Source organism: Medicago sativa, chromosome 5 (assembly GCF_051527215.1).
Source record: "Medicago sativa cultivar Bolivia chromosome 5, Bolivia_mono, whole genome shotgun sequence".
Classification (NCBI taxonomy): Eukaryota; Viridiplantae; Streptophyta; class Magnoliopsida; order Fabales; family Fabaceae; genus Medicago; species Medicago sativa.
In genome coordinates this window covers 7,827,918-7,848,770 of record NC_140753.1, presented here as the reverse complement: position 1 = coordinate 7,848,770, position 20,853 = coordinate 7,827,918, and the positions used below count along the sequence as shown (strand labels likewise).

Genomic DNA, 20,853 nt, shown 5'->3' with positions numbered 1-20,853 from the left:
TTAAGTCACGTAGCGTGACTTAACATACGCTCATAATACACTAACACATGTTAACATACGTAGGGGCATTTTGGACTTTTACTTTGGAAATGAGCAGAACCGTTTGGGTAAAGAGCAGAATTCCTCCAACTTTTGTACTTCTTTGTTCTTGTTAATCTACCTTTTTCTTTTGCCTATTTTTTTTTCTTCTTTCAATTTTCAATTTATTATATGTTATATTTCACACTAAACATGTTACTTTATCGTACCTTTATAACATTACTATCAATAACAAAAATTACAATTGAAGATTGGATTATTTAAAAATTGATTTAATCTAAACCACGCTTAATTTGATTATATCGTATATGATTTTTTAAATAATTATTCTAAATTGAATCACATGTGTTTTTTTTAATCTTTAAGTTAGATGTGTTTTTTACCCTAAAACCGATTTGAACCGAATCGTGAACACTCATAATCAACGGAAGTGAATGAAAAGCGAGTACAGTAGAAACTCTTTGAATTAATACTCGGTAAATTAATAAACTCTTTAAAATAATAAATTTGTCCGGTCCCGACTTGGGCCAATGTAAAAAATTGAAAAACTCGATAAAATAATAAGATAATAATTTTTCGGGAGACCCCTTTATAATTTTCGGTCCCAAGAAAATCATAAATTTATAATTCATAGAAACTGAAAAAAAATATATTAAGAATACATTGAACACATTTGTTCCTCTTGTTTACATTTATTGTACTTCAAAAGTCATTATTGATTTCCAATGCATATGAACACAGTAGTTACTAATTTGCGTTGAGTCCCAAGGTTCGCTGCAACGTAATTCCAAGAAGCACAGACTAATTTGCCTTTTTGTTTGGTATGTAGAGTATAATTACTTAAAAACTCTTTAAATTAATAATTATTAATTTATCGATAAATTAATAACTCTCTAAATTAATAAATTTCTCTGGTCCTGACATTATTAATTTATAGAGTTTTAACTGTAGTTACTAAAGTGAAATAAATATTGATATTTTAACTTGGACCGTCATAATCTTACTCATTGGCTTGGCATATACAGTAAAGATTCCTAGTCCCAACTCCCAACAATCAAGAATATTAGCTTACAACCGATTAAAAACACCAAATTTGTTCTTGACTCTGTAAGGAACTTTCAAATAGGTTCATGAGATTATGAATCTATACTATATATAAAGAAAACTAGACTTCTCACCCGTGCTGCCGCACGGGTCATATACAATGTAAATATAATTTGGAAAAACAAAAAAACATCTTATAATATTAACTTAATATTCAAATGTCGTAACTTTAAATTTAAGAATAATGGAAGTTTTCCGTGTCTACACATTTCTGAAAATTTCTTTAAACACTACATTCAAAGTACTATCAATGCAAACACCGTCTTCATCTATTAGCAAAATTCTTAGTCCATTTTTTAAAGTAACCTTTGATATTGATACATAAAATTGACCATGCGAGAACACTGACTATAGAAGGTATATGCCGACTTGTTTTAGTGACTGTCCTTGACAATGTTGCAATCAAAATCTTCCTAATACACCCTTTAAGGACACTTGGATCATATGATTTTTTTATTTTTTTGCGTATAATGACCTTATGAAAAATATTAACACATATGAAAATGGTATATATTGAACTTTTTTTTGGGAATCATATATTACTTATTAGTTTGCTTTAACAATAAAAAAATAAAATAAGTAGAACAATAACTGCATATTAAAGATATATAGTAATAAAGATGCAAGTAAGATCTATATCAACAAATTAAAAGCAAAATTTTTGTTGTTAAAAGCTTAATTTTTTTAACTGAGTTGCCCTATAGATTAAACATTATTATAATAGTATAGAAAAACAATTGCACACAATAAAATGAGTTATAATAGTATAACTACTTCAACGTTAAAAGAAACCACGACTTTAGAAAATGAATCAAAACGATTTACAACTGAATTATAGCACTTGTTTAAGGTATTGCATTGTGTTTTGTCTAAAATGCCACCAATAAATAACTAACAGATACAACATTGTAGTCTCGTAGAAGTATCACATCGTTTAGCATTCTCAGTATTAATGAACTTGCTCCCTGCACTAACCATACATAATTGTCCAGATATATGTATATAAGTTGTCCTTTTATCTAACCAAATAACAATTGTATGAAAAAAATTGTAATTAGAACCTTTCATGGTAACCAAAAAAAGAATCTTTCATGAAGTTGAAAAAACACAAATATACGCTGATAAACCTTTCACCCGATTGAATAGTAAATACATTTCATTTCAAATATTGTTGACATAGAATAGTTATAAAACCTAACAATGACACAAATTAAAAATATGACAGGTTGATGCCATCTCTAAAATCTACCAAAACTTATGGTGACTTGACAAACTCATCACAAATAGGAGGACTTGATTTTCCTTTATTGTTAGCGAGCTCTTGATTTCTATTCCATTGTCGTCTAAATAAGCATATCCAAAGGACCACCTCCAAATATTAATTAGGATATGTATATAATCATCATCACAAAAAGTAGTATATTGATTTCATATCCCAAAGAGACACTTCTTTCACATGGGATCAAATTGGCAAACAATGTTCTCCCACTCTAGATCTTTGACCCGTGCGTCGCAGAAGTCGAATCGACTATAATATATAAAAATAAGAACAAAGTATATAACATTATAGATCTAATGTCAAATATGTTGTATAATACAATTGAATTTACATTAACACATTTAAAGTTACATTAAAAGAATAATAATAAAGTATAGATCTAATGTTTCAACCCTTAATTTGAAATAAAATTTGAAGATACTGAGGCCTGACCCCATTTTCCATGGCCAAGTACCAAAATGATCAGCAGGTCCATCAAGATAATGAACAAAAGGCAGAGACATGCTTAGTAAAATTATAAATTTAAGTGTGTGGTTCCCATGTACAAATTCAACCACTTGTAACTTTTACTCCATTTTCTCCACTGCAAACATGACCTTCCATGGTTATATTCCTTGCAAAAATTGTAGACATAAGAGTGATAGCAGTGATTGATGTGGAGAATAATAAAACCAACACAAATACATTTCCTTGACCCAAAAAAACAGCTCAACAAAAAACACTTCCAAAACCAAAAAAAAATCCATTTCTCTGAAAATTACTACATTTTCTCTACAACGGCCAATTATTTACATGTAATCTTGATTTGTGAAAGAAAATTGAGAATTTTTCTAAAAAAGAACCCCGACTAAGTTGAACATTGAGAATTTTTCTGCACTAAAACTATTCATAATAAAGCTTGAAGAGATTGAAACTCAAATAGTAAGAGAGTAATGTACTTTGTTTCAATTGTAAGTGTTAGAGAAGGTATTACATACATGGTTATTGCATTCTCCTCCTATATATAATCTTATAGCAAATTAACACTTAAAATGATAATTTTAGTTAGAACTCCTTGAAGCAACCAAAGGTACAAATTTCCATCCTCAAAAAAATACCAAAGTTTAAAAAATGGGACATACCATTTATAATTGTGTCATTTTTAACTGTTATGTCAGTTTATGATGAAGCACAAAAAATTTGATCCGTAATTCAACTTAAAACATCTAAAACAAAAGGACTAACCTGCATAAAAGTTCAAAGCAAAAATGAATCATTATAGAAAAGTCATATATAAAAATGATGTTCAACAGAAAAGCAAATGTAGGCACAAAAAGTTATAGTCAATGCAAATTAGGCAGGGCAAAGACTAAGAAGCACAAAACAATAAAAGGAAAAGAGCTAGATATACGAACCTTTGTTCTGCTATTTATGGAACTCTCTCGGACGATATCATAAGCATGACAGTGCCTACATCAGTTGCACTGGAATATGAGAGGAAAGACTCTGGTGGGCTCGAGTTAGTGGCAATGAAAGAGAGTTAGAGAGGGAAGAAATTGAAAATTTTATTTTAGCAGCAAAAATTGAAATGAATACTACAAAGGATTGAAATGCATTAACTGGATTAATAAGAGTAGAAATCTTACATTTGATGCATTATTTATAGTAAAAGCATGATTAAAGAACAACTCAAAAGCTTACATTTGATGCAAAGTTCAATACTGTAACAACCATACATATATTTCCTCTTCTCTTTACTCTTTTCAATACAAAAAAGACATATATTAACCTCAAATAATGATATGACCTCCTTGATTTTAAACAAAAAGGTCAAATAACTATACTTGACATGATTTCAAATTGGAATTGGTAAGTTCCAACGGGATGCTTAACTACACAATGGAGAATGGCAATATTGGACTTGAACAATGGAGAATGGCAATTATTGAACTTGAATAATCAAAAAAATTAAAATAGCTCAAATTGAAAGGGCTTAAAGTAGGAGATGATCCAAAATGCGGTATAACTTCATGAATCAAAGCTAATATCATAGATTACCTCCCAAAAATCAAAGTCTCTTCAACTAAGCAAGTAGCAACCTACAAAATAGAAAAAATATAGATTAAACTTTGGAAACATAAGTGAAAGATTGAGAAAGAAATAGAGACTTATAATATTGGAAACAATACACATGACTTTAAGATAAAATGATCCAATGATAGTAAAAAATAATAAAGAAATTGGTAATTTTATAAAACCAATTTACCAAATTCATTAGATCTTATCACTCAAAACTAAATACAAAATATGCAGAGAAAAAAAGGGCTTGAGGAAACTCTTGGCACCAATTGGGACAACAATGGGGAGTAAACAGTGACAAAATTCCTAAGGTAATCTAAGTAACTATTTAGTAACCCGGTTAGAGAAAGTTATGAAATAGAAATGTTGGATTTTTTTGGTTGAGAGGGAGGCCACAACACACAGGGGAAAGCCAAATATATCAAACATTCGTGTTTCAAAATTTGTCTCAGTACCCTCTTGCTGTAAAATCCTAGAAAACCAAATTGCACAATCATATTAAAAAAACAATAAGGAGAAAACCAATGTTTCAATTGCTGGAAATAAAAATTGATATGTGAATGGGATAAAATAGCTATAAAATTAAATGGCGCAACACAACATAACAACCAAGAAGAACACAACAAAGAACCCTAAGAAAAATTAGAAATGGTTAAAGGAAGAACAAAACAAACCTATCACCGTGACACCGTCGAAGAGGTGTTCGATTTCGCGACGGAGAGGACATGGTGGGAAGGGTGTGGTTGATTTCTGATTCACAACCGGAGATTCTGATTCCGATTCGTCCAATCATGTGACCTTACACATCCACATCATCGTATTAAATCTCATAATGGTGGCATGAACACGCATCCACTGCTGAATCCGCCGGCGCAGAAGCTTTCGTATCAAAATTTTCCGTTGAGTCAACGGCATGGATGAGATTGTGAGATCGTGGGAAGGTTGTATGTTAAAGAGATAATTCTCAGAGTTTGAGGACTGATTTCTGATTCGTGAGAGAGAGATTGAGAGAAAATAGAGAGTGGGGTGAAGAGAGATTTTAGGTGTTAAAGTTGGAACAAAGAGGAGAGGGGTTGAAAATCAAAAGGTTGCATATAGAGAGAAGACCATGTCTCGGTAATAATCAAAAGATTTTAGTCTTCCAATGAATTAGCTCATAATGGAAATGTGGATTCAAACTTCAAATTTTTGGAGCCATTTTTTTAGGTTTAGGGTTATGGAATTAGGGTTTGCATGTTTGCTAGGATTAGATATAAAGGATAGGGTATTTTGAAAGGGTTTTGAGCTGCCTTTTTTGTTATTCCAATTATACCCTTAGACAAATTTTCTTATAATAATGTTATATCGTTGGTGTTATTAAAAAACATAAATATCATTTGTTGAGTACAAAAGAAAAATATGATTAGTTGAGTTTGTTACATTTAAAAGTCACAAATATCTATATCTATACTTATAGTTTTAATATATATATATATATATATATATATATATATATATATATATATATATATACACCCTTACACACAAATTATTATAAAACATCGTTGATAATCTACACGTGTCCGTCTTTTCGCTAGTATTTTATAAAGATCTTTGACTCTGTTAAATTTTACTCATATTAGTCCTTGTGATAGTATGTCAGGGACTAGATTGTTGGTAAGTAGTTAAATATTAGGATCTAATTGATAGTAAGTGGTTAAACACACGGGCCAACTTGAAGGTTTAACACAATCAATGATCTTTTTAAAATATTCATAATATCAATGACCTATTTAAAAGTGTTATTTAAAATCGAAGTTCGATTTGATGGTTTACTCACCTACTACACGAATATCATCATGTTGCACTTGAATAACACATGTTAGATTCTTAGTCAAAAACAAGAGAACATGATCTTAGCATAATGGATAGAGGATGGACGTTATCCGATTAAAGAGTCCATCCATTTACAAAGTTGCGACAAAGATAAGTTTGAGTTGATCAACCTAGGTAACTGTTGGTTTTAGTCAAATAAAACTTAACCTAACATTTGATAAGAAGAGAAATAAATTTCTAATATGAGTTACTTGTAAAAAAAATAAATAAGAAGATAATAAAAAAAAAAGAATTTCAAAACGGTCCCTCAAAAAAAAAAAAAAAAAAGAGAATTTCAAAATGGAGCTTTTCCCTCTCACAACACTATCCATAAACCATAGATTTTGAAAATGTACAAGTAACACTGAAAATCACATTCGAAGCTTTCAGCAAAAATTCACAATGGAGAAGAAGCTTCGTTCATCTCTCAATTCTTCACCACAAGAATTCATCTCTTTAGCCACAACCTTAACCCTAAAATCCTCTAAATCCTCTCTCAAAACCCTAATTCATTCAATCAAACCCTCTTCCAATCTCATTTCTTCACTCCCTCCCTCTCTCTACGAATCCATCACCACCACAATTCAATCCTTCCTCAATCTTCTCGAATCGAACAATTCCGAAAATCTCCAAACCCCTCCCACCGCCACCCTCCGCCGCTCTTCCCGCAAAAACACCACCACCACCACCGAACCCAGTTCCCAATCCGATGAAAAACATAAAATTCTCGAAAAACTTCAAATTCTCGCTCACATTTCGTTTCTATGCGTTTCGCATCCGAGAAAGGTTTTTGATTTTTCTGATTTGCTACCTGGAGTTCAAGCATTGCATGATAATTTGATTGTTTTGGAAGCGGATTCGATTTTGTCTTCGGGGATTGAGACTATATGTGAAGAATGGTGGAAGGAGAATTTACCGGAGCGCGAATCGTTGATTTCTCAGACATTACCTTTTGTTCTATCGAGATCGTTGACATTGAAGAAAAAAGTGGATGTGCATAGGGTTTATATGTTTCGCGAGGCTTTCGCGTTGTTTGACTTCGAAGATGAGAGTATCGAGGATTTGAAACTGTTGTTAAACAGGTGTGTAATTTCGCCTTTATATTTGAAAACAGAAGATGGAAGAAAGTTTCTGGCTTTTTTGTTTGGGTTGAGTGATCAGCTTGGGAAGGAGCTTTTGGCGATGATTCGTTCGCAGATTCCGTATGGACGGAAGTCGATGTTGGAGGCTTATGGGGATATATTGTTTCGAGCATGGAAAGCTGTGCCAGAAGATTCAAGGAGTGGAATTGAGAATGGGTTCTTGCAGGATTTGATTGAGGGTTCTATCCATGCAAGTTCTGGAACTTTTGCTTTGTATATTAGAAGGGTTTTGGGAGGGTTTATTAATCAGAGGACCGTAGATGGGGTTGAGAAACTACTCTATCGACTTGCCGAGCCAGTCATATTTCGGTCTCTGCAGGTAAATGCATTGTCAAAGTCATCTTTTTCCCAGCATACATTTTACTGTGTTTGAATGTTGATTTTGTAAATTTTCCATCTGAAGTCTTTGCATTACACTGGTGCTTAAGAAAATGTTTGTGCAACATTGGATTGGTCCTTAAATTTTCATAAAAGTGATTGTTTGCCGTGATGCTATGTTGTAAGCTTATGAGTTTCACAAATCTCTTTAGATGCCTTGTATGCATTATAATCTTAACTTGTATGCTGTAATCTTATGACTTTCGAGGCCTGGTTGGTATACCAGCTTATAATCAAGTTGAGCTCTCTTAAATTTGGGTTTTCTTTTTATAAAAAAAGGAGTATTTCTTAGAAAAGAAAATGCTTTTTGTTTTGGATTAGCAGTTTCGTAAATTGTAATAAGTAATGGGTATGAGCTATGACATCTAAAATAATGCGTGATTTGCGTTTCTATGTTCAGAATTTTACTTTACCTTCTTTTCAATATAGGCTGCAAACTCAAATGTTCGACAGAATGCTTTGCATCTGCTTTTGGACATATTCCCCCTTGAAGATCCCGATGCCTCAAAAGAGGATAAGGATACATTGCTTGATAAGCAGTTCTTTTTGTTAGAAAAGTTGCTTGTTGACGATTGTCCAGAAGTTAGAACAATTGCTGTTGAGGGTTCTTGTCGTGTCCTTCATCTATTTTGGGAAATTATTCCGTCACCAATTATAACAAAGATGCTTACAAAAGTAATTAGTGACATGTCTCATGATGTATGCAACGAGGTAAGGCTTTCTACGTTGAATGGCATCATTTATTTGCTTGACAATCCCCACTCTCATGAAGTCCTTAAGGTGCTCTGTCCAAGACTGGGTCACTTAATGCTGGATAATGTCCTCACAGTACAAGTTGCTATGGCAGAGCTCTTGCTCCATCTAAATGATATTCAAAATTTTCAGTTTAACAAGGTACATAGATTCTTAAACTCGCCTAATTCCCGTATCTAATGTACTTGCTAATATAATCAATTCTCACTGGTTAGCTGGACGTTGTTGTGTGATTCCTGTAGGTGGTGGTTCTCGATGTGCTTTTGTCTGTGCTTGCCAGTGATCAACCTCCTGTAGCTCAGAAGCTAACAAAACTGCTTATACCTTCGTACTTTCCCTCAATAGTGCCCATTGAGGAGGCATGTAATCGCTGCATTACACTAGTAAAAAGGTCTCCAATGGCCGGTGCAATATTTTGCAAGTATGCCATCTCGGAAGGAGCGTCTAAAACTCATCTTATGGAACTGGTCAAAGCATTCCTGAGTTTGGTTTTGTCACAAGATAAGCTGAATGCAGATCAGATAGAGGGCTTTCTTATTGCTGCTAGCTATCTTTGTGATAACTTAGTCAGTGAACCATGCTATATGGATGCCCTCAAAGAGTTACTTACTGCAGAGAAAGTGGAAGGTTTACTAACTGGGGCATCTACAGAACAAGCTCAATCATCTTTATTCAACATTTTCTCCACTGTTTGTCCAGATAATGTGGCAGGACTTCTTGAAGAGTGCATGAGTGTTGTCACAAACTGCCATGGTTTACCTGAAGATGTTGATCGCCAATCTAAAATTAGGTCTGCACATAAGTTGTTGCTTTCTTTGGGAGGTTTTGATGACATGTTTGAAGCCTTAACAACCCTGCTGCATAAGGCTGCCTATCGTTGTCACATTAAATTTGGGGCAGACATGCCATCCCACAGTGTTACAGCTACTAAAAGGAAAAAATCTAAATCCTCTGGAAAATTTTCAATTAAATCGAAGATAATTAACAGAAAGCAATCTTTTGAAGATGATTATTTAGTAGCTGTAGGAGTTGCATGGCAAGTTAGAGACTTGCTTCAGCATGAGGATACCAGGAAAGCAATCTTTAGATCTCAACCTTTAGAAATGTTGTTTTTTTCGCTTAAGATGGTATCTGAAGTCAGCATTGAGCATTGTGGGCAGTATGAATACATAGACATATCTCCTGTTTTGGCATATATGACCCTTGCTCTGCAAATGACGGTTGATAATGTTGGCACAAGTAGTGAAAAGAATGGTGATTCCAAGGGGAAGAAAACTAAGATTGATTCTTCTACATTACTTTCAGAGGCAAGTACACTCGTTTTGTACATAGTTTTATTGGATTGTTAGATGTTTAAAATTCATCTACCCTCTGGTTGTGCATTTTCTTCTGTTGCTTTGCATGTCAAAGCCAAATTGCTGGTATTCATTGCAAGTTTGTATTCGTTTGACTTAAAAACACGCTTTTCCTAAATTGCTTGTTTCATTTTAACGTGGCTGTAGAAATCCTTTCATTCCCAATTTGCACTGTGCTAGTTTATGTGTCTCACACAACCATTTTTACGAATTATAGAGGTCGGACGTCTCTTTTATTGCTAGATTAGTCGTGACCTTGTGATTTTGTTTTGCATTCTTACATTGAGCACCTTTTACTCAATGCATCACTTATATGATGCTTCAACTTCTTTTTTTCTTATGGTGTCTGAATCTTTTCTGTGCAGCGAATTTTGACCATTCTGGCCTGCTATAATTTCACGTCAATTTAATGACTAATATAAGTTTTCCTGGATTTTGGTTGTCTGCATCTTTTGTTCAGTTTCATTGGTTAATTTTCAATTGTCTGGCAAAATGTTTAAATTGTTTTTTCCCTTGAAATTTTCAGGTTTCCGGCATGATTGTTATGATATTGTAATCATAGTATCATACATACCTAGCTCACTCATTCATTTAACTTGAGTCCTTCCATTGTATTGATGAATTGATGTTTTTTTTTTTTAAACAGACTGTATTGGATCTGACAATCGAGCACGTGCTCAACTGCTTGGAAAAACTATTTGGATCAGATGACACTGTACAATATCACAATGTGGATTCACATAACTTGGAGTCAACAACTGGGAAAAATCGAAGTTCCAAAAAAAGGAAGAAAACAGGGAAAAATCAAAATTCCACAAAAAGGCGAAGGCTATCTCTGACAAATGCTGGGTACCCAAGTAATGGAGGTGAGAAAATACATTCATATTTCATATATTATACATATTGTAGTTATAATGGAATGTGTTGCTTTGACCAAATGCATGCAACTTGAGCACACTGTGCGAAATAGGAAAAAAGCTCAAGCACAATTCAATGCTTCAATTGTTTCCATCTCAGTCAAATTATAATTTTGTTTTAAAAGGTTTGTCTGTATAAATAGTTAGATGGGTAATTGGGTAGACATATGGGTATTAATATTCACAGATTTCTAGTTCTATTTTGAATTCTGGCCACTTCTCTACAGGTTTCTTCTCTTATGATTTGACCATTGTATTTTCAAGTCATTATTAGGCGTTTCATTTGTGAAGGAATATGGCCCTTTTGGCTAATCCACACTATAAAATCCGGCATCTATCTGTTTTCATTTGATTTAACCATGTGTTTGGCTCTTTTTGTTAATTCTGATTAAAACATTACAAGTACAATTTGAAGCTTTGAACTATGTGTATCGTCTCTGGATATATATCTAGTCGTTTGTGACTAATTGTCTAAATCTTTTTGTATAGGATCTGTACACAATGAACCTCAACAAGTGCTTTGTAAGGTGAAGATGATTACTGCTGTTCTGAAGTTCATGGCTGATGCCACTGCCATGTGTTTTGCTCCTCACAACAATGGATTATTCTTGAATAATACCTCAAAATGCATACAACATATCTTGTCTTCATTGAACCAGCTGTATCATCACAGAATTGAATTTGAGGAAGAGGATAAAAAAAATACTATATTTTGCCTGAAAAGCTCTTTCAGCTATGCTGCAAAAATACTCAATGTGATACTGACTGATTCCGGTGGATCCTCCATAATGACATCAAAAGCCTTCACTCTTGCCAATAACTTGCTTGATTTAATTGTTTCAACTGAATCATGTTTGGGCTCTGCATATGCATCACGTCTTGTTGCAGCCGCAAAGCCTTGGCTGCCTGATGTAGTTTTGGCACTGGGATCTGAAAGTGTTCTACAACACACCGAAAGTGGAAGTGAACATTTAACTGCTTCTGAACAAATGAAGTTACAATTTCCAAAATGGCCCTTGATTGTAGCCAAAACTGTGCTCTCTGCAGTGAATGAAGGTGAAGGATATGGTGAATGCTCTCAACCAGATAAATTCTCGACATTCAATAAACTTACGGCTATGCTGGTTATATTACTTAAAAAGAATAAGAGTATAATGGATGCAGTTGGGGATATTTTCTTGGTTTGTTCACTTGTTGGGCTAGAACAAAAGGACTTTGAGCTGGCATTAGGACTCTTGCAGTTTGTATGTTCCAAGTTGTTTAATCGTGATGACAGGGATTGGGGTGACATGATGTTATCTTCTCTGGAAGAAATCTATCATAAGATAGAGAGGCAAATTACAGAAGCTAGTAATAACGATGAACTGGAGAAATTGATGCATGTAAAGGGGTTGCTTGAACCTCTTTGGACGTATCATCTATATGAAACTGGAAAGGTCAACATGACTGATGACTATAATTAGTTTTCTCTTTGTTTTGTATGTTTATTTGTAGGAATTCGAGTATAATTTATAAAGACCTTTAGACACCTGATGTACCTTATGCTTTTACAATGCAACTGAAAATGCAACATAAATGTGATTTAGTTCGCTAATACTCCCTCCGTCCTTATATGTAACCCCCCATTTGATTTTATTTTTGTCCCGTAAACTCCTTTTCAAATTACTAGATGTATTTATTATTTTTTTCCTAAACATACCCCTAATTAATATTACTAACTTGTCTTGAAATATGTAAAGTCAAGTTTAATAAACATACAAACAAAGGACAATTTAGTAATATTAACACACAAAATAGACACATTAATTACACTTACAACTTTTCTTAAGAAATGTGAAAAAGGCAAAGGGGATTTACATATTGGGACAGAGGGAGTACACCGTAACAAATTATAAGAAATATTTGGCTCGTCTACTTATAACATAAGTTTACAATTTGCTTTCTATTTAGTGGTGTTATACCCAAAATGCCCTTTATTTTTATTTAAAAAAAGAATTACCATTAATGTTCTATTGATACCGGCAACAATCAAGGAAGAATAAATGACTATAACACTTAATCTTGATAACTTGCTTGTGCATTGATAATACTACTATGGAACATATAGTAAGGAGCTTATTCAATGTAAATCTGCTGTGATTTTAAGAAGCTGAGAATTGGAGCTTCTGCGTGTGGTTTTTTGCCGTGATTTCCAGAAAAACTTGAGTTGCATAACGCATAAAGATAGTTCCAACTATTAAACGTCTTTTCTTTCTTCCTGTAAATAATAATTTGAGGGTTATTTTGGTACTTTTTTTAATTGAAATGTGCAACAATTAATGTGAACAATCACTTGCCTTAATAAGCGTGAATTTGCAGTTCTTGCTTATAAATTGTTACAGAGTACTATGGAACGTTTACTAAGGAGCTTAGACTAGATCGTTTTTTTCCCTAGAGTTTTTCCTCATGCTCTTGCTTATAAGTTTCCTGTGTTTTTAATGTTCTACTATTTTTTCTTTAATAAAAATGTCACTCCTATTTTTATCTTTGCGCTGGTAACTTAGAAATTGTCCGCTAGAAGTAAAAGTTGAAAAGGGGTGACAAAGAACAACTTGTTTGACATTTTTACTGTCTTCTTTAATATTACAATAATATGTAAATTGGGTCGAACGAGATTAACGATAATATTATTGAGGTAACGCTTTGAAAAGAACAGAAAGACTGATTCAGAATCAATTATACAAAAAACATAATATAAACACACATAATTTATGAGAAATGATATTTGAACAAGCATTTTTTACAACTTTTGTGACAACTTTCTCTCTCATACTCACATTATCTTTTTACTTTCTCTCTCTATTGTTTTGGTTTTTGTGCCAATATATCATTTCCTTTGTAAAATTTTGGTTGTCACAAAAGTTGTCACATATATGGATGTTCAAATAACACAACTCATAATTTATCCATTTAAATTGCCGACTCATAATTTATCCATTTAAATTGCCCTGAATTGAAGAAGAATAGCTATTCGAGTCGTTTCCAGCAACAAGTCATCAATATACACAGCAACATGTTCAGGTTTTCATCAATAATTCTGCTTGCCTTGAAATTAAACAATGTACTGAATAAAATGGTTAAATGGTGATTCATCAGTCGCCTAAGGATAACTGCAGCAAGGCTCTAGAGTTCTACTTTGCTGCTCAATTCTGATTCTAACCCAAGGCAGCTCAAACAATGCCACATGAGTTAGTGAATGTACACAGAATGAGAGGGATCTAAGATCTAAGTCTAGTGACTGTAACCATAACAACTAACAATTACAAATGTTCACTACTTTTTGATGAAGAGTTGTTCATTCGCTTTCTTTAGACGGGGATCTTCTTTAAGCGAGCAGCAATAGGCATTCCCATAAATCCAACGAATAAGCAGAAGAACCACTGTACCAGAGTGAGAGGTGTTGTGTTTGCAAAGGTTCCCAAGTACTCCACGATTATGATTTGAAAGAAGATTGTAGCACTGATCACACCCACGAAGACATAGTTATCCAATATGCCTTTAAAAACATTAATTTTCTCCATCTCACGTGAGTTTATCTCATTGAAAACCTGCAAAACCAGACCAACCCAAAACTTGTAAGCCACATTACAACCGTTACATATGCTTTTAACTTGATCTTTCCTAATTGGACATGGACTCAACTATTATTCGTAAACAAGTTGTTCGGCCTTTTCAGAAAAAGTACCTGGCAGAATACAAATGCGTTGAAGATAAGTGTGTTTAAGACTAGATCAGAATTGGGGCCATCAAGCGAAAAGATGGTTTTTCCTTTTGACTGAAGAAACCATATCACCATAAACTGATACAGTGATTGTCCCAAGATATTCCTCCACATGACATTGCTGATGAAATTCCCTTTTCTTCCAACAGGTGCACGCTTCATTAAATCATCATTTGGAGGTTCAGTTGCAAGTGCAAGTGCTCCCAGTGTGTCCATTATCATGTTCACCCACAAAAGTTGAACAGCAGTGAGGGGAGCAGTTCCTGAAGACAAAATGCAAATTATATTGTTAGATAAAGTTGTACAAGGAATAAAATGTTTCTAAATTTATATCATATCGTGCAAAATGATGTGAAGTCCATAATCAAACTAGACAAATTAATCTAAATTTCTAACCTGTCAAGCAGGCTGATGTAAAGTTCACTATTAAAGCAACGATATTAACCGTAAGCTGAAACTGTACGAATTTCTGAATATTTATGTAAACAGAACGCCCCCATTTGGCCACGGTTACTATTGTGGAGAAGTTATCATCCAGAATTATGACATCTGCACTTTCTTTTGCAACCTGCACACATAATACGTAATTAGCCAGACTCTTGTATTCTCATTGCAATACAAAATTAATCAATGACTAAAATGTAGCACAAGTGCCCATCATCTTTTGTTTTATTTTGGTTTCAGATATTTGAGACTCACCTCAGTTCCAGCAATACCCATGGCAAGTCCAATGTCTGCTTCATGAAGGGCTGGTGCATCATTTGTCCCATCACCAGTTACAGCTACAACTTCTCCAAACGTTGTGCGAAGGTGTCTCACCAATGTATGCTTGTCTAAAGGTGAGGATCGAGCCATAACCTAAAAGGAATTAAACATTTGTGTTACTGAAAGGATCCACCATGAAACATCTGTAACTGTAAGATAGATTGGTAATGAAGCAATCAAGGTGTAGTGCATAAAAGAAGGTAAGAAGTACCTGAATTTTGGGAATCAGTTCAAGCAACTCTTCCAAACTCTTCTCTCTGAATTCAGGACCTTCAATGGCTATGCCATCATCTGTTAAAATCCCACATTCCCTAGCTATAGCCTTTGCAGTATTAATATTGTCACCTGTAACCATTCTTACTGTTATTCCAGCTGAACGACAAAGAGCTACAGACTCCTTAACACCGGGACGAACGGGATCTTTGATACCAACAACTCCTATACAAGTGAATCCAGTAACAGGAATGGTGTCTTCAGCAGAGAACCCATTTTCCAATTCCATATAGGCAAGGCATAAAGTTCTAAGTGTCTCATTAGCAAACTGGTTTATTGTAGTAGTGAGATGATTAGTTGATTCTTCATCAAGTGGGACAACCTCGCCGTTTGAATTGAGAACTTTGTCACAAGCAGCAAGAACTATTTCAGAAGCGCCTTTACAGTGAGCTCTTAAACCTCCACTAGGGAGCTCCACTACTGCACCCATTCTTTTCTTAGTAGAGTTGAATGGCTCAACTTTAACAAGTTTGCATGCTTGTCTCTCTCCTTGAAAATCACCACCTAATGATAAGCCAAACTCCAATATTGCAGTCTCGGTTGGTGTCCCTAAAATTTCGTGTTTCCCTTGTTTGTTAACCACAACCTCACCTCCAGTGTTGTTAAATATTGACTGTTGCAGCAGTTTCACAACAGATTCTGGGAGTTCAGAGCTCAAACTAGAAGTTTTGTTGCTTACTTCCTTGCTTTTCATGCAAATGCATGTTTTCACAACAGTCATGTGATTGGTTGTTAGTGTCCCAGTTTTGTCACTACATATAGTTGTGGCTGATCCCATTGTCTCACAAGCTGCCAAATTTCGGACAAGGGCCTTGTCATTCATCATTTTTTTCATAGCAAATGCAAGGCTCAATGTCACAGCTAATGGAAGCCCTTCTGGAACAGCAACAACAACGATGGTAACTGCAATCGCAAAGTACTCCAACATCTCCAAAGCATCATCCCCATTCCAGTTCCAGAAGTTTTCTTGTTGAAGTTTAAGGCTCACAAGTCCTTGCACAAGAACTGCAAAAGTAACAATTGCAAAGAATAACCCTATTTTCCCAATAATGGTTGCCACTCCATTAAGTTTCACTTGTAATGGGGTTTCATCATCACCACCTTCACTGAGAGTAGCCATCAACTTACCCCATTGAGTCCTCATTCCAACTGTGGTAACCAACATCTTGCATGATCCATCTTGGACCTTGGTTCCTGAAAGAAGAAATGGATTTTCAGTGTTCACCACCACAGGCTCACTCTCTCCTGTTAAACTTGACTCATCAATCAACAGAGAAAATCCTGAAACAAAGAGTCCATCAGCAGGCACTTGGTCACCAATGGCAAGATGCACTATATCACCAGGAAGTAATTCATATATAGACATTTTCTGCCTATATCCATTTCTTGTGACCTGAATGGAAATTTTCTTCTTCTCCTTGTCCAAATCCTTGAACTGTAATGATTGGCGATAATCACTTGTTGCTGTCACAAAGACGACCAATAAGATACTGGCAACAATTCCAAGACCATCATGAGCACCCTTAGGCCATCCTTCAGTTGCAATGCCAACTATCAGTGACACAAGAGCACACACTCCAAGTATCATGAGAGTCATGTCTTGAAGTGCTTCCCAAACAAAAACCCAGAAGCTTTTAGCTTGACTTTCAGTGAATTTATTGATTCCATATATCTGTTGTCTCTTATCAAGCAAATCAGTATCATTGCTAATCCCCTCGGTAGCTGATGTAGAAAGTTTTTCTACAATGCCATCAATCTTACCATGGTATTTCAACTTCTTCACATCATGGCCTTCAACAATAGACCCTAATTCATCACCGCAGATTTGAAAACCTGCATCTTTAACTTCCTCCGGCACTTTGTAATCGCTTGGTTTCGTGCCTGTGTGAATATGAGCAAAAGTAAATATATTGGCTCTAATAATTTTAAGCCATGAGAATAACGTGGAAGAAACTTACCTTGGATAAATTGAAATGCTGCTTTAGAAACCAAAACTGCCACCCTCAGTTTCTCCTGCAGTAAGGAGAGAGAATAAGTCTTTTGAAAGATAAAAAATGAAGTATGTCACATTCTATGTAATGAAGAAAAAACTGAGGAATCACTGTTTATAGTACTTGATAAGCATTCTCAAATCCATTATTAAGAAAAATAGTTTTCATACAGTACATGAGCACATGCGTGTGGGTGATACGTGATAACAGAGTTTTGTGAAACCGCATTAGATAGAGAAGCTGCGGATGACATGTAATCAAAATGTTGGTTCTAATCTGATGCTTATAATTATTTCAAAAAGTTGTTTTATAACTTGTACGGGTAAAGTGCATTTAATGTTTGAATTTCATCCATACCCCATAAAAATTATCAAATTAGCTCATTTATGCATTTATGCTCATCCTGTGTTCTTCTTTATGGAGTGTAGCAACATTTTAATTGCTAAACCATTAACTAGATAAGCTCAAAATCTGGAATATACAAATTCTTAAGAGTCAAATACATACTTGTGTTCAGATTTCAGACTTTGACTTTACAAACGTGAAGTGAAATTGAAGGAAAGAGGGTGAAGGAAAGAGGGTAATGCCAGAGCCGAGAACAAGTCTCGATGGTATCTTGGTTCAAATTTGAATTTTTGAAAACCAATTAGAAGCCACAAATATTTGTTAGAGCCTATACCACAATTGACTAGTACTTAGAAATCACTCGAAACTCTAACAATGATCGACGTTCCTTGGAAGTAGAAGTAGAAGTTTTCCCCTCCAACACATCCGAGACGATGATCTAATCTTTGTCTATTCGGCAAAAACAAGGAAAATCAAATGAGTTGAGTTTTAAGACACGCATTCGCTTCCCTTATTTTTGTCAAATTGACACGGATCAAGTCATCGTCTCAGCCGTGACAACACAGAGGAACATGAATACCAGACTATCATCGTTGAAGTTGCAAATAATTTCTAACTACCGGTCTGCGGTGGACCCCATAGATTCATGTACAGCCTAATAGTCCAAGCAATAACAACAGGACAAATAATACACACAAATAAATGTGATATTGCGCAAATGTTCTTTTCATAAATGTTGACCAGTGCAGTATAAATTAAAAAATAAATATGATTGCGTAAACAATACAAAAATAAAAAATAAATAAATTAAGAACAACCAATGGAAAAGCATCTTTGAAATATAATAATGTAGTAACCAATTAATAATAAGAAGAAATTAATAATTGATCTATCTAAAATATAATTGGCGGAGCTATCTTATCTAACATGTGTTGAATAATAAAAAATAGAAACCTGATTGGTACGACGCATAGCAGCAGCTTCGCCTCTCTTGTCGAGATTGGCAGTGAAACGAAAACGTCTTTTGGGATTCTTGACGAATCCACAAACATCTCTCCATCTTCGAAGTGCTTCTTCAGATGAGTTTTTTGACTTCACTCCTCCAAAATTCTCTTGCAAATAATTCTCCATCATACTCAGTTTTGTTGCTATTTCTGGATTAGACTTTGCGTATATGTATGTAACCTAACCTGTTAGTTATTACGAATGAAATCAAATAAAATTGGAAAATCTGAGATCAAAGAAACCAATGGTGTTATATAAAAAGTGGGTTTATGTTTATTTATATGTAGTGACCGAGTCATGAACAAGGTTGCTTCTAAGAAAAGGAGGAGCAACCTTGAATGACATTTCCTTCGTGGAAAGAAGGGTTAGGTTGGTGGACCATATTTGTTTGTACCTTATCATACAAATAGTACAAATTAAAGCAAAAAAACGCGGAGATGTATTAAATGAAAAAGATTACACTTACAGAAACTTTTGGACCAAGCTGCGAAACTTCAAGTTTATTGCTTCAACGAATTTTGAACTTTGATTTAAGGTTTTTATTGTTTTTCTAGTAGGTGGAGGGGGTAAACGGCGTTAATTGTGTTTTATTAGGCGTTTGTGTGGGGTTTTAGACTTAGGTGAGTGATGGGTCTTTTTTTATGAATGATGACTACTGGCTGGTAGTGGGGGGACTCATTCGTACAACGTGTTTCCTTTTTTTTTTTTTTCTTTTTACAAAAACAAAGAAACCCCGAGTAGAAAGAAAGAAAGAAAACGCGTGACTATATTCTTTTGGTGTGCGTCAACCACGCGCTATTTTATTGCTTTTTGTCCTTCCTTTCCAAAAATATATATAGACAAGGAAGACAATTGGACGGAATAGGATTCCTGCTGTAACAGCAGGGTGCTGTAATCAGTGACAGTCGTCCGATTAAGTTGGATGGCAGAGATTGTTTGAACTAAAAACACAGTTTTCAATCTCAACCGTTCGATCTAAGATGAACGGCTGAGATCAAATACAGCGTGAAACTGCGTGCTGTTTTTACAGCAGCAGAACCTGGTCCCAATTGGACCTAGGTCTAATGGACACACGTAAAAAATACTCACAATTGGTGGATAAATATCCGCATTGTTGAGTATGGGTCTAGGCTCGAGTAATTACTTGCTAATTTAAATGAGTGTGGGCGCAGATACTAGCACTCTAGTGTCCACCCTATCTCATGCCCACGTATTATAAACACTATATCAATAATTTTATGTAATGTGCCCACTTTTGCCTTCAGTTATAATGACTGGTGGCGGCATCCGTTACTTTGCATGAGTGTTTTTGTGTAGCATTATTTTTGTCGTTTTTCTATAACATTATTATTTGGTAACAGACACTTGTAACTGCTTTTTGGTGGGTGGTTCTTTTTGGCACACCTTGTGCGACTTGAGCCACCTTCGGTGATCTAATATATTCCATTTTGACTCGTTCAAAAAAAAATCCTCTTTATTTTAGATATCCTCCATTTTTATTTTATTTTTTTTGCTTTTGCACCGGTTTCCGACCCACCAACGGTGGACGACTAATCTGGCTCGTGCGTAGAGGCATGCGCACTGGTCAAGCGTTGTTCCCCCTGAGAATTGAACCCGGTATTCCCCGGGTACGTCCTTGGAATGAGCTCTTTGCCACTGGAGCCCAAGCAACTCGGTTTTTTTATTTTATATAAAGAGATGAAGGTACAATAAAATTTAAAAATTAATAATGATGGGACCCATTTGTTGGTATGACACACAATTTATATTCTTTTTTTTTATCTCTTTTTAAATGAAAATTTCCATTTATTTTTATAAATGGAGAAGATCCTCAC

The 20,853-nt window shown here is 34.7% G+C and overlaps 2 protein-coding genes and 1 long non-coding RNA gene across 9 annotated transcripts; 1 reads left to right on the top strand and 2 right to left on the bottom strand.

Annotated features, from left to right (window-relative positions):
• Window positions 1-2,681: 2,681 nt before the first annotated feature.
• On the bottom strand, window positions 2,682-5,736 carry LOC146919659 (uncharacterized). 6 transcript variants are annotated; one of them, XR_015011575.1, is made up of 4 exons: window positions 5,155-5,736; window positions 4,460-4,500; window positions 3,817-3,907; window positions 2,682-3,646 (listed from the first exon to the last, which is right to left on the bottom strand). It is a non-coding gene; the product is annotated as an uncharacterized LOC146919659 (long non-coding RNA). The 6 variants fall into 6 exon arrangements; XR_015011574.1 differs by having other exon boundaries at window positions 3,817-4,952; XR_015011572.1 differs by having other exon boundaries at window positions 3,817-4,500.
• Window positions 5,737-6,660: 924 nt separating this feature from the next.
• Window positions 6,661-12,473, top strand: HEB1 (ARM repeat superfamily protein). Its single transcript, XM_085713090.1, has 5 exons — window positions 6,661-7,795; window positions 8,284-8,748; window positions 8,850-9,914; window positions 10,609-10,828; window positions 11,369-12,473. The coding sequence occupies exons 1-5, from the start codon at window positions 6,737-6,739 to the stop codon at window positions 12,340-12,342; spliced, it is 3,783 nt and encodes a 1,260-aa protein (XP_085569216.1). The 5' UTR covers window positions 6,661-6,736; the 3' UTR covers window positions 12,343-12,473.
• A 1,424-nt stretch (window positions 12,474-13,897) lies between these two features.
• Window positions 13,898-19,531, bottom strand: LOC146919657 (calcium-transporting ATPase 2, plasma membrane-type-like). Of its 2 annotated transcripts, XM_085713089.1 has the most exons (8): window positions 19,485-19,531; window positions 18,968-19,203; window positions 17,636-17,690; window positions 15,616-17,558; window positions 15,339-15,497; window positions 15,036-15,207; window positions 14,604-14,902; window positions 13,898-14,466 (listed from the first exon to the last, which is right to left on the bottom strand). In XM_085713089.1, the coding sequence occupies exons 2-8, from the start codon at window positions 19,145-19,147 to the stop codon at window positions 14,227-14,229; spliced, it is 3,048 nt and encodes a 1,015-aa protein (XP_085569215.1). In that variant the 5' UTR covers window positions 19,148-19,203; window positions 19,485-19,531; the 3' UTR covers window positions 13,898-14,226. The 2 variants fall into 2 exon arrangements, with proteins under 2 accessions (XP_085569215.1, XP_085569213.1); XM_085713087.1 differs by having other exon boundaries at window positions 18,968-19,531.
• Window positions 19,532-20,853: the final 1,322 nt, after the last annotated feature.